The sequence below is a fragment of the Gobio gobio genome (assembly GCF_949357685.1).
Source record: "Gobio gobio genome assembly, chromosome: 5".
Taxonomy (NCBI): Eukaryota; Metazoa; Chordata; class Actinopteri; order Cypriniformes; family Gobionidae; genus Gobio; species Gobio gobio.
In genome coordinates, this window is record NC_137101.1 from 31,914,063 (window position 1) to 31,928,902 (window position 14,840).

The 14,840-nt window shown below is 36.9% G+C and overlaps 1 protein-coding gene across 2 annotated transcripts in view; it reads left to right on the top strand.

Moving 5' to 3' along the window:
• The first annotated feature begins 1,635 nt into the window (after positions 1-1,635).
• Positions 1,636-14,840, top strand: part of LOC307126992 (potassium voltage-gated channel subfamily A member 1) — a 41,654-nt gene continuing 28,449 nt past the window's right edge. Inside the window, exons 1-2 of one of the 2 annotated variants that reach the window (XM_079817914.1) lie at positions 1,636-4,416; positions 9,172-10,291. In XM_079817914.1, coding sequence (XP_079674040.1) covers positions 1,783-3,426 — 1,644 coding nt within the window. In that variant the 5' untranslated portion in view covers positions 1,636-1,782 and the 3' untranslated portion in view covers positions 3,427-4,416; positions 9,172-10,291. Of the gene's footprint in view, positions 4,417-9,171; positions 10,292-14,840 lie in introns of those variants that run through there. The other variant, XM_079817915.1, reaches the window with a different exon arrangement.

Genomic DNA, 14,840 nt, shown 5'->3' on the forward strand with positions numbered 1-14,840 from the left:
CATGACAATGCATACAATAGTAACGAAAGGCTCAAAAGTCGGACAATTTCTGTTGAGGCGTTGCCATAACGCGTTGCTATGGGTCGCGTGCGTTTTGATTGACAGCTGATTTTCCACTGTTCGGAAGCGGCTCTCGAGCCAAATATGGTCCTTTCAGAGAGTGTGTGGCCTCGCGGGAAAAAAGTAAACCAATATTTTTTTTTTCATCCATAATCAGAGCTAATGTGTTGATTTAATTAAAAATCTATATATTAGCTATATATATTTTAAAGTATTACTCAATTCACCAATGCTCGTTTGTCATGTATATACACCAACCAATCGTGATCTGGCAAAGCAAGTTCAAATTCCATTGGGTGATGTGAAACAGTAATTTTCTGTTCTTATTCATAAATCGGTTGAAAATTACATGGACAGACGAACTAACGTTTGTGGAACAATTTCCTGCGGTTTGTCTCATTTTATAAATTGCATCACTGACAAAATGGATTTTAACTGACAACAAACAAATCCCTGCACAAAACCACAGCAGCAAAAGTCGCATTAATGGTAAGTAGTGTTAAATTCACTTGTATTTATGTATATTGATACACCGCTTACTATTTCATGACACTATCAAAGTTAACAAAACCCAAGTGCCAGCGGCTCCTACAGGCCTATTATGTGAAGTGTAAGCTGGCAAAATGGTTACATGAAAGGACTTTATTATATTACCATTTTTTAATATTATGCAGCATTACGAAAGAAGTCTCTTATGTTCATCAAGCCTGCATTTATTTGATAAAAAACAGCAATATTGCGAAATATATTAAAATAATGGTTTTCATTTTAAAATAATGTAAAATATAATTTATTCCTGTGATCACAGCTGGATTTTCAGCATCATTGCTCCACTCTTCAGTGTCACATGATCATTCAGGAATCATTCTAATATGAGGATTTAATGTCAATGATGGAAACTGTGATACTCTTTTCAAGATTCTTTGATTAATAAAAAGTTAAAAAGAATACAATGTAATAATATTTCACAATATTAGGCTACTGTTTTTTCTGTATTTTTGATTAAATAAATGCAGGCTTGATGAGCATAAGGATATATATACATACATATATATATACATACATACATACATGCATACATACATATATATATATAATGTGTATTAGATTAGATTCAACTGTATTGTCATTACACAAGTACAGGTACAAGGCAACGAAATGCAGTAAGAGGCTGGTTCGCACGAACAGGGACGAACAGGGTATATATATATATATATATTTACATATTGCCCCTTTTTTACATTTGAGCCCCTGCCCCTGACGAACTCTCTGCACGGCCCTGGAGGGAACCCCACATTTCAGCGAAATGGTTCGCTTCAATGTTTCAATTAATTTGTGTGACCACTCTAGTTTTTTGGTTTTGAAAGGTTATTGGCTGTTTCTTATTAATAAAATCAACATTAGCTGGTTTATCACTACGAATTTGTTTCCATATCCATCCAGCTCAAAGAACGTCCTTAAAAAGCCGAGTGAGCAAGGCTTTGCGAATCGATTCCTTTGAAAGAATCTGTTCAAAAGAACCGAGTCGCCTGTGAATCACTCTAGTACTTACGCGCAGAGAACACACGTATTACCAGAGTGACGGGAGGATGTTTGGATTATAATACGCATCTTTATCCGAAGCAGAACAATCTAACGGCAGAGAAAACGACTGTGGATATGAGGGGCTTTTCGTTTTCAATTCTACGGGTCTTTAATCAATGAATATTTAATGGCTTGGAAATGGAGATAGCTTTGGTGAGTTTTGAGAAGCGGGGAGATGGAGGCAGTGATGGAGAAACCTACCAAAACCAAAACTCACTGGATCATCCGCGCTTGGTCCACAACAAAGAAATATACTCGAGAAGTCCACAGCAGAGCTCATGGAAAATGAACGACATGAACAACACAATGATGGGCTCCACTGAGAATACGGTGGATTATTATAGTCCCCATTTGTTTGATGAGGACATTCTGGATATGGATATGGACCATGAGAACAACGAACGAGTTCTTATTAATATCGCCGGGCTTAGGTTCGAAACCCAGTTGGGCACCCTGAACCAGTTTCCCGACACTTTACTGGGAGATCCTGACAAGAGAATAAAGTATTTCGACCCTCTCAGGAACGAGTATTTCTTTGATCGCAACAGACCGAGTTTTGATGGAATTCTTTATTTCTATCAGTCCGGCGGAAAAATCCGGCGACCTGTTAACGTGTCGATCGACGTTTTTGCCGATGAAATCCGCTTTTATCAGCTGGGAGAAGAAGCGATGGACCGTTTCCGCGAGGACGAGGGCTTTATCAAAGAAGAAGAGAAACCGTTGCCACAGAACGAGTTTCAGAAGCAGGTATGGCTCATTTTTGAGTACCCCGAAAGCTCTAGTCCTGCGCGAGGCATCGCAATAGTCTCAGTGCTCGTCATCACCATTTCCATCATAACTTTCTGTCTGGAAACTTTACCCGAGTTTCGCGACGAGCGAGAGCTTCCAGTGACCAGTCGCGCGATCAATGGTACCCAAGAGCGCCCGTCGCTCACCTTCACCGACCCGTTCTTCATCATTGAAACCACCTGCGTGATTTGGTTCACCTTTGAGCTCTTCGTGCGCTTCTTTGCCTGTCCCAGTAAGTCTGAGTTCTCCAAAACCATCATGAACATCATTGACATCATGTCCATCATGCCTTACTTCATCACACTGGGAACAGAGCTGGCGGAGCAGCAGGGCCAGGAGCATAACAATGGCCAGCAGGCCATGTCACTGGCTATACTGAGGGTCATTCGCTTGGTTCGGGTGTTTCGCATATTTAAGCTCTCTAGACACTCCAAGGGGCTTCAGATCTTGGGTCAGACTCTGAAAGCCAGCATGCGAGAGCTGGGGCTCTTGATCTTCTTTCTTTTCATTGGTGTCATATTGTTCTCTAGTGCTGTCTTCTTTGCTGAGGCAGATGAACCTGAGTCTCACTTCTCCAGCATCCCAGATGCCTTCTGGTGGGCGGTAGTGACCATGACAACAGTTGGGTATGGTGACATGAGACCGGTGACAGTGGGGGGCAAAATTGTGGGCTCGCTCTGTGCCATTGCAGGGGTGTTGACCATTGCACTACCGGTGCCCGTCATCGTGTCTAACTTCAACTATTTCTACCACAGAGAAACTGACCAAGACCAGGCATCTCTCAGAGACGAGCCTAATAATGGTGGCCCTTCAAACCCATGTGATGAACTTCCTGTGCTGAGGAAATCGTCGACCTCCAACTCAAGAGATACAGAACAAAATGATGAAACAAACATGCCTGTTGAAAAGACTAACATGAAAGCCAACAGCAGAATGGATATTAAACGCTCCCTTTATACATTTTGCTTGGACGCTAGAGAAACGGACCTCTAGTTTGTCCGTCACCACCCCATTGCATTACCGGTGCCCGTCATTGTTTCCAACTTCAGCTATTTTTATCTCAGGGATACTGACCATGAGCAGGCATCTCTCAGAGAAGAGCCTGGCGGTGCAACTGTGTTGAAGAAATCTTTCAATCGCTCAAGAGATGGAGAATACAGTGAGGAATCCAACATGTTTGAGAAGACTAACATGATAAACTGGATATTAAATGCTCCTGAGAAAGACAAACCTCTAGTCCATCCATCTCCACCATGCTAAGTTAATGCACCCAAAGTCTGTGCAATCCCAGGATCAACGCACGGCTAAAATCCTGGAAAGTTGCAGTTATTTTTTTTAAAGTACATTTTAATCTGTTGATCTCTTGGGCATCAACAGCTTTTAAGCATTACTTTTAGGATTTCTTATTCCGAACAGAAAACAAAAAATGATGAATTAAAATATGAAGAATTTTCTGGGATGCTTTGAAATTCGATCACAGGCCTTAACTCTTTCACCACCTCTTCTATTGTATATAGTTCCCCAATGACTCCAACTTAAGTGAAAAGCCAAAATAGGTTTTCTTCTTTTAAAGCGTAATATTAAAAAAAAAATGCATGTACATATTTTTTTGTAAAATAATTGTTTGGTCTTTAGGGTCTTGATCAATACCACTTTTATTGTTAGTCTAAAACACAGTTTATGTGACGTTTGTGCTATCAGTATCTTAATTTATTTATAGCAATATTTTTTCACTCAATTTTAAAACTCATTGGTGTATGAAATCTAAGAAGCACTTCAAGGAAAAGGACAACTTTAATGTGTTTTGCCGCTGAATTCACAACGATGAAGCCTTGTCGACTTTTTTTTTTTTGATGTAAGATGGCTTCAAGCAGAAACGACCGTGTACAGGAGAGAGAAACCACAACAAATGACTGAACCATGATAATCTACTGAAACCAGAGGAGAGCTTGAAGAAAATCCAGTGATCCATTCTCATATAAGGTCAGTCTCCTCATTAAGTCTTTCACTCCTTCACTGTCCGTTTCATTTGCTTTCAGTGCTTTTCTTGCATTTGAAATGTGTTTTTATACACAATTGCAATCAGTTATTGTTTATTATAATATTTTATAACATTGTACTATTTCAGCATTTGTTCATTTAACCCTAATAGACCCCCCATCCAAAAAAAAAAACCATGATTTATGTAAAAAACGTTAATCCAAAAAATGTGCAAGAAACATATTCAAGAATACGGACTTGAATACTTGTAATTTCAGAGCAGTCGACTCGCACACTTTTCAGTTTTCATGATTCTAGAATATTCCCTCACTCACTGTGACACCCTGTAAAATACCTGAAATGGCATGCTGGGTGATTAAAATTGCTTGGCATGTTGTTATAAGGGATTTCACAGTGTGAGCTGCTGTCATGTGTAGTTGTGACCAATATTTATTAAAATAGGGTGAATTCGGGATGATTGGGATACTTTTTGACATTGAAATGACTTTGAAAGTGTCCCAATCAACCTGAAATCGCCTATTATTAACGGGATAGTTCACCCAAAAATGAAAATTCTATCATCATTTATTCATGTTGTTCCAATGTTGATAACCAGACAGTTGACAGTAGCCATTGACTTTCATAGTAGGAAAATAGGAAAAAGTTGTGGTGCCACATAACTGTCTGGTTACCAACATTCTTCAAAATATCTTCTTTTGTGTTCAACAAACGTAAGAAAATACAGATTTGGAACAACTTGAAGGCCAGTAAATGATGGCAAAATTTTCATTTTTGGGTGAACTATCCCTTTAAATTGTTCTAAACAAGTGTTTCAATTTGTACACAGCCATTGCATTGCATTGCATGATCTAAAATTCCGAGAATTAGTGTAGTCATGTTTAGCTGTCAAATGACATATCAAAAAATAGTGACAATCAGTGAATGAGTGAGTTCACTTCCATTATTGACACTGTATGAACCTCCTGTATGCAAGTGCTTGACAGAGAGCGAGTCATTATTAGGTGCCAGGAACCAGAAAATAAGTGTGTGTGATTTTGGCAGGGGCGATCACAGACAGGGTTGTTCTATGAGGAGTGACATATCCTGTTTCACAGAGGATTAGATATGCCCGTTATAGGTTATATTACATAACCTTTGAGAAAGTGTTTGAGTGTGTGTACTGGATGCTTATTTTGGTTGCATAGATACATGAGACAGCTGCATTTGGACAGTAGGCAGTAGGTCAGGACTGATAGCAATAAATCTTAAGCACATCCAAATGACTTATTGTTAATTACGTGACTGTAGAAAGATCTTCATATGCACTCTGAACTGAGCTTTTCAACAGGTGATTGCTGGAATATTTGCAAATATCATGAGGATTTAAAACATTTCTATTGGTCAATAGATTGACGTAGATAAGTGTTAAAAGAGATGTGGTGACTAGACATGGCTGATGAAGAGCAATATTCTTTAAGCTCTTGAAAGTGCTTCATGATTGCAAATGTCACAACTGTCTGTTTTTTTAATGTGTTCAAGCTAATCATGTTATATTTGGTGGAAGAGGAGGTTCTGAGCACATCATAAGCATTCGCTGGAGATGTGATGAGCTCAGGCCCTTCTTTTCAACCAAATATAACATGATTAACATGATGGTTAGACTGTGAATGCAGACGAATTTGACAAGGACGAATAGTTATGGAGGCTTTCGAGGCAAGATTCAAGGCACTACAATAGTCCAAAACAGCACAAACCCGTGCCATTAAAGAGAGATGAATAACATTATATTCTAACATAACCTGTGCTCCTTACTTTAATGTACTTTATATTAAAAAAAAAGATCACAATCAACAAACAGGAACTTCGTAGATTTACTATAGTCAAGCTTACCAAGCTTACAAGCTTTCCTATACTATGGAAGTCAATGGGGCTCATCAACTGAGTAGTTGTAATTGTGAATTGCTTGTCTTTATTGAATCCGTTATCTGTATTGATCATAGCACGCTTGCTTCATTTGCAATCAAATGGCCGTTGTATTACTGAATCTTACCTGTTACTGTACACCGATAGACACGCTTTTGTCACTGTGATCTGGCTGTAGATGAACATCTGGCTGGAGTTAAAGACATTTTGCTGTAATCAAAGCAAATGAGAAAGTAATTAACCTGTTGTAACAATGTGTGCAGTTTACTTTGGTTTACAGCATCATTGTGGGATTATGGTGAAAATATTAATAGAGCATCAGTAGAGTTTTATTTAACACAACTATTCATCTTTCATCGATTAATATTAACTGGATTTTTTTTATACTTTCTGAGGCAAACATGGGTGGTGTTTGCATGTGCAAAACGCACTGACATGATGCTAGGTGTATTAAGAGTATTGCTAAAGCATTGCTAAAGTGTTATTGTTTTTAGCATGTTATGCAATTACTACAGTGGTTAATAATTTGTTTAGCTCTGATATGCTTTAAAGGGTTAGTTTACCCAAAAAAGAAAATTCTGTCATTACTTGCCCTCATATCGTTCCAAAACTGCAATACCTTTGTTCATCTTCGGAACACAAATTAAGATATTTTTGATGAAATCCAAGAGCTTTCTGACCCCTCCATAGACATCTATTTAATTAACACTTTCAGGGTCCAGAAATGTTGCAAAGACATTGTTAAAATAGTCCAAGAGTGTGACAGGGAAGAGAAGACATTGTTGAATGTAGTTATTTTTGTTTATTTTTTTGCGCACAAAAAGTATTCCCGTCCCTTTATAACATTAAGGTCGAACCACTGTAGTCACATGGAGTATTTTAACAATGTCTTTATTACCTTTCTGGGCCTTGAAAATGGCAGTGTTGCTGCTGTCTATGGAGAAGTCAGAAAGCTCTCGGATTTAATAAAAAATATCTTAATTTGTGCTCCGAAGATGAATGAAGGTCTTACGGGTTTGGAACGACATGAAGGTGAGTAATTAATGACGGAAATTTCATTTTTGGGTGTACTAACCCTTTAAGGCATTTTATTTACTCAAGTATAACTTGGTTTCAAGCTTAACATTGAAATCCTTAAGGATGGAAAATTGTCAACCTGGCTCAGAAAGTGTTACAGGATAAATGTGGTCTAGGTCATTTTGTGTCTATTCACAGTCAAACATCTATGTGTTGATCTCAGTATGTTTTATTTTTTATCATAGTCTCTTTAGTCAAATGCATCAATATTGCTGAGAAAGTGTGATTTCAGCACCACAGACAGCTCCATAAATTCTAGCAAAGCTTGTAAAAGTACACAATTCATTTGCAAGACATTTAATAAAAGAAACCTCTTGAATGGTGGACAATCGTTATTGTAACAGATGAAAATGGCATTAGACAGGGTTTATCAAAGACTTAACCTCTAGCCACACTCTTTATGACCCACAGTAATGCGTGTAGCAGCAGAGCATCCTGCAGCTTTGTGAAGTACAATCTGAGCATGACGTTTACAGGAATGTTCAAGGTTCAATACTGGTTCAATGAGCCACATGTCTTTGAACTGCAATTTTGGACTATTGCTGATTTAACTAGTAGTTTTTGACATGTCCCACATTTTTAAAAGGGAAAAATCATAGTTATAATTATAGAATAAAATAAAATAAACAATACAGTCGTTCTCAAACGTTTACGTACCCCTTGCAGAATCTGCAAAATGTTAATTATTTAAACAAAATAAGGGATCATACAAAACTGCTCTGAATAAGATATTTTACATTAAAGATGCTTACAAAGAGTCCACAATAGCTGAATTTATCAAAAACGACCCTGTTCAAAAGTTTTTAAATGTTTCAAAAAGTCAAGTCAAGTCAACTTTATTTATATAGCGCTTTTAACAATGCAGATTGTTTCAAAGCAGCTTTACAGTGTTAAACAGGAAAATAATACAACAGAATTTTATTCAGCTGTATAGCCATTCCGGAGAAAACGGTGATGTCATCAGTTATTTTCAATTATCATAAAGTGACAGTGTTGGCTTTAGATCAGTAATAAGATCAGTAATTTAGTTTATATGGTTAATTTAGTTTAATAAATAGATTTATTTTGATATTTAGTTGAAAAATTTAGAAAAATTGAGTGTCCTAGTCTAGGTAAAAAGTATAGGGCCCTAGTCAAAGACAGACGTTGTGGACCCGCCAATAGGCTCATATTACTAACGCGCCCTTTAAATAACACAAAAAATACTGCGCTATTGACTTTAGACCAGTTTTTGGCGCAGTTGTTTTCAGTTGCCTCAAAATAGCAAAACGCCAACAATGTGCCTGAACACACCTCGTTTTCAGAACAGCACTCGGCAGAAAACAGATGGGCGTGAGTGCATTTGCTATTTAAACAGTGCCACGCTGGACGTGAAAATGATAACTGCATCGGGCTGAAACTAGCAAAAAACATTTGCGTCGCGCCTGGTGCCCTATTGCACCAGGTGTATGATAGGCCCCATAGTGTTTCACCCACATCGAACCCTCCACATTTTTTTCATATTTTTTTTTTAAATAATATTATCGTACATTTTAAATACTATTATTATTTTTTTTATTTTTTTTTACTGAAGAACAAGTTGAAATTATGCCACAAATACTGTGAATGGAGCTTAACTTATCTTTTTAATCTTCCATGGGTTAGCAAATGTTTGAATCCCAAATGTACAATGTGTCTCCATTTTAAGGAATGCAACAAAAACTCTTTTATTAGATAGAATTGACAAGCAGCATGATTCTCACCTCCCTCTCGTGTTAGTATTTTCACAGGAAGTGTCACACGCAGTGAAGCTGGCAGGATAAATCAGGTTCAATCTGGCAGAACTGCGGTGCTAAACTACAGCCTACATCAGCCTACAAAAACACTGTGAGGATTGTTTAAAGCTGTTATAGAGTTACTGGTAAATCACTAACCAATTTGACTTGTGAATCTTGAAAAGACAGACATTTAAACTAGGCAAGTAAAAATTAAAATACCTACATGGTTATGTCAAACATGACTCATGGGAACCCAACTAAGATTAGATCTAATCATAATTTAGTCATATTTTAGTTTTTCATGAGCATTTCCCCATTAGAAATAAAAAAGTTTTTTTGTTGTTGTTGTGAGTTTGAAACCTCTATGCAAATGCCTTGTACTCTGAGACACTTAGGCCAAGTACACACTGTAAAGTTTCAGGAGTGACAACCAGATTTAAACCGAGTGAGTCCCCTAAATTGTCTGTCCATTTGTGTACAAGCACGACTCGCTCCCGAAACTGCGATGATTGACGCCGTGGTAAACATAGCAAAGTTTTAGTGTTTGTTATCTGCTATTCTGACCAAAGTAATATTACAATGACAAAATACTTGTTGTGTTCTGTTTAAAGGCTGCTTTACAGAACCCGCGTTTGCATTGTTGCCATGTCCACTTATTATAAGCACTTTTGGGGTTCTTGTTTAAGCTTGGCTCTTACAGCAATCAAGTTTATAGATTTATTTAAGTGGGGAGGTGCGGGTCATGATATTTTGTTGATATTTTTCAACATAAAGCCTTTTCATTTATTTCATTTTTTATGGGCTTGTTCTTGTTTGCTGATTTGTTTGCAAGATCACGGTTTATCATATTAGATACATTTGAGTGTGTTGAAAATTATGTTATAACGTTACTCTGTGCTTTCGCTCTGCGGCTGCTATGAGACTCTTGTTGCAATCTGCAGTAGGCTAGATTGATATTAGAATATCATATTAATAAATGCTGGATGGCTTGAGTTGCTAAATGGCATGCAATTCATTGTAAAACATATTGTATGTTGGAGAAAATGGTGTATTACTGTACAATAATTACTTAAATGTCTCCAAACAGTTGTTTCCTTGTCTAATAAAAAATAGGCTTTATTAAAGCGTCTTTGTGGTTTCCATGGTTTCTACAAAATAAAAAATCGAGGGTAAAGCAGGTATGATGCCATTGATAGGCGACGCATGGACGCGGTCCGTGTCCTGGTTAAAATGGCTTTATTCTCTGGATTTAAACATTCTTGGAATTGAAACATTTGGGATAATGTAAGTACACGAGTTAACAAACACTGTTCTAGTGGTTTTTGGATATTTTAATCCAAAAATCTTACATATTGTGCTTTTAAAAACCAAAATAAATTATATTACAAAATATAATAATTTAATAAATTGCAAATTGTTGTTGTTGTTTTTTTTATACATATATAATTGGTTATCGTGTGATTGCATTTAGAGTAGAAGTAAAGCCATTGGTTGGTTGTGTTCTTGTTAGGTTGTGTGTTAGAGTTGGATTGCTTATCCTGATGTGACTGTGTTGTCTTGTCTTTGTAATATAAAAAAGGCTTCAAGCAAGAGGTCTCTTATATAAGCGGCCCTTTCTCTTTGACCGCCGCTCACAGAGCCTAAATAGCCTTTCAATTAAACAAGAAAAAAAGAATGTCTTAAAAGGAAAGGAAAAGTGATGTGGAAAGAAACAGGTTTAACCTCATGATCTGAGTGGACGTGGATTAAAATATATCACTTTTAAAAATATATACTTTGACATTTTCCTGCTGGCTTTCATTTTGTTTTAAGATAGACAAAATTCAGTTAACTGTATCACTTTATTATGTTCCTCTATGTGCCATGTTGGCTTATAAGTCTACAATAATTGCTGTTTTCAACACATTTTACTTCTGAATTCTAACATATTTCCAAGATAATAGATGAGTGCAAAACATTTGTAAATTTAATATCATACGTTGTATTTTTGTTTATTTTATTATGCTCTAATGGTGTTTTTTTTTTTTGACAGTTTGGAGCTTGAAGTGTCCAGAATATGTGAATATGAAGTGTCCAAAAATTTAGTTTGTGTTCCACAAAAGTAATCAATATGAGTTTGAAACAATTCATAGTTTTCACGTGATGTCACAAGCTTATAGGAACGCCCACCTGGAGGGCAAAACAAGGCTTTCTTCTATTGCTTCTATTGTCATTTTGACCAGGTTTGTAGTCGGTATTAATGCAGTAGACAGTGATATTAAAATGCCAAATTCAATATACACCTTATTGGTGTTGCATACTTTGTACAGGAAAGCAGATGAGCACAGAATATTAATGTAAGACAAGGTTTCTTGTTAAGTGTTTTTTCCCATTGAAACATAATAAAGAAAACGTGTTGCGTTCATATACTTGGCTCATCTGCTCGCCTGTATATAATATGCATCATCAAAAAGGTGTAAACTGAATTTGATATTTTGATTTCACTGTTTTAGTACATTGCGGCACTTTAAGGGTGGGTTGTACAAATAAGGATACTTTAGCCTGTCGTCTGTTCACCCTCCGTCTGCTGCTTGATAATCTGTTTAAAATTATGTGCTGCAACAACTCTATTTAAAATAAAACCCATATCAACAAATCATAGATTAGCGTTAAACTTTGCTTAATTGAATTCTCATTGGTGCAACTCACCCTATAGTGTTTTTCAGGTTAAGCGATTTCAAAATGTCCCGCTGTTTTAAGTGATAGAAATACTGCAGCAGGTGCTGTATATGGATCATAAGTGCCCAAAATGTGCATTTTGTTCACATATTTTTGTTTGTTTTATAAAGATAGAAATTTTGGAAAAAGCTTGTGCTGCAGTTCTATGGAGTTCTATGGTGGTTTTGCCCTCCAAGGCTCTGCGACAGTGACTGAAAACTATGAATATGAGGGTGATTAAGTGATTTGTATTATTTGAGCTCTGTAGCTCAAATTACATTTCATAAAAATAAAAAAAATTGTATATAAACATGTAAACTTATAACACTATAAAGTAGTATATAGTCACACGGCGAATTAATTCCTGCGTCTGACCAGAAAAGTAATTACATTACTTTTGTTTGCATCAAATTACAAAAAAACTAATGGTGTTTCTAATACAGCAGCTGTGGGAGTGACGGTAAAGTTTTCCTCTTCTGATTGCCGTTATCAATCTCTCTATATTTGTTTCCTCTTTTGAAAGTTGTGAAAACGCTATTGTGGAGTTTTTCTTTTGCTATTTAAGCAAATGGGAACACACAAATAAATATATTTACAGTTTTTTTTATTCGCTTTGGTACTATTTTCACAAGCAAGGTGTGCATTTTCAAAACTCATGGTACTAATATCACAACAGATCATCAAAAGTGCATTTTTTTCAAACATTTAAGCATATTTTCAATTGTGTTAATACAATACACAAAACTACAAAGTATCCTTTTCACCACAAAAAATAACTGTTTCATCTATATAAATGTTTCATTCACAGTAACTTTCTTTCATAAAGCTCTTACTATGAAACTTTTGATTTGCATCTCTTCTCGTTCAGTTTAATACATTTGTCTATTATTTAATCCAACAGATCTTAATGGTTAATCAATTAATCATTTGGTTCACCTATAGATTTCTTTTAGATATTGATTCTATAAACATAGTTTCTACTTTGTTTGCAATTTCCGATATAGATAACCATATGTAATTAATTATTTTTACATTATAAGCAATTTATCTTAGATTATAACTACTATGTTCAAAGTGCGTGCGCGTGTGTGGCCTGGTAAACTCTACATTATGGGGACAAAATGTCCCTATAAAGATGGCAGTATCCTAATTACTTGAAACATTATAGATTAAATAACATAAATTAGGTAATGTAAGCGTATTTTCTTATGTGGCATCTGTAGCCTGTGTTACAGTAGATAATTCAGCAACAAGGGTGATTTGAAACATGTATCTTGCATTGTTTTCTGTTGGATGAACTGATTGTTAAAAGTACTAAACTGACAGAAGATCACACTGTTGTGTTTCAGTGATTAAACCGAATGTTCTCATTACATATTACAATAATCTTGTGGTTGGAACAATGATTATGTGGACTGAAGATATGTGCCACTGAATGAAAGCATGAGATCAGGTTTTGAAAGAATGACTTGCTGTGTTACAAGTGTGATCAGTTTAGATTTTTGTACTAAGAGTTTTGAAAATGTACACCTTACTAGTGAAAATAGTACCAAAGCAAATAAAAAAAACTGTAATGTAGTCTCTCATTCACCGCTATAGAAGTTTACCTCACTATGACGTCTTTCGCTTTTGAGAAACCCGGAAATGTGAGAAGGGTCAAAAGGGTCAATTACTAATTATTTGGAACAGTTTTCTAAAGTGAAGATCATGGTAACCCACTAGTAATGACTCAAGTGTTACCAAATCAATCGGAAGGAATTACTATCCACCAAAACCTTACAAAGTCTTCAATCATTATAAAGGCCTGTTCACACCGGGACGATTTTCGCGCGCGTTTATCGCCGACGTTTAACGCCTCGTGACTAAACAATGGGCGCCAATGTGAGTGTGCACACCGACGCGTAAAACGCCAGGCGTAAAAGCGTCATTTAAAAAAAAAACGCCTCGGGTTTGTTTTTTTATTTTGACGCGGCGCGTAAAAAACTGGCCGACCAATGAGATCCGCGCTTTTGTTCACGTGCCCGGAGCTGCTGAAGTGACAGTAAAACACGACTTGGTGGCGCTCAAGCACAAAATCGGTCTTGCCGAGCACACACTGATACGACGAAGAAGTAGTAAGTAGACAAAGAAGAAGATAGGCTGCTAATGCTGCTTGCCAGTTAGCAAAAAGTGTGTGAATGGTTTTGCCATAGACATAATATATCTATGGTTTTGGCAAGCACGTAAATACTGTCTCTCCTCTTCTTCTGTGTGACAAGCGAGTGTCAGAAGCGTAAAGTGCCGCAGCACCACCTTGTGTACCGGGAGCGCATCTACTGAATGTGCACGTTCACTCGGCGCAACGCCAGTGGAAAGCGCTTGGGTGTGAACACTCAAGACGCGCCGAAAAACGTCACGAAAAACGCTGGCGATAAGCGCGTGCGATATTTGTCCCGGTGTGTACAGGCCTTTAGGTAGTTATTATGGCTGGTACAATAAATCACATTTTCCAAATGCATTGCGATTTTCTCTTGAATCAATTCTGAGCTTAGTTTTTAACAGCAGATGGCCGTAGCCCTAGTAGTTATCATGCTTTTCACTTTAGAATACTGTTCCAAATAATTAGTAATTCCTTCTGAAGGATTTGGTAATACTTGAGTCATTACTAGTGAGTTACCATTTACCCACACCCCACATAGGTCTAATGTATGATATCACTATGGTATCATACACTAGAACTATGTGGGGTCTGTAACCGAATAGTACTTCCCGCATAAAGGGGCGGTCACACTATTTAGTTTTATTGACTCTCATTCATACGCATGCAAACATCAAGGCTGTGTCTGAAATCGCCCCCGATACCCTTAAATAGGGCACTATTTCAGCAGACAGCCATTTGTAGTGGTGTCTGAAACCATAGTGGATGTTATCAAGGGCACTCATTCAATCCCAAAATGAAATGCAAAAACGAGTGTACAACAGATGTATGTACAA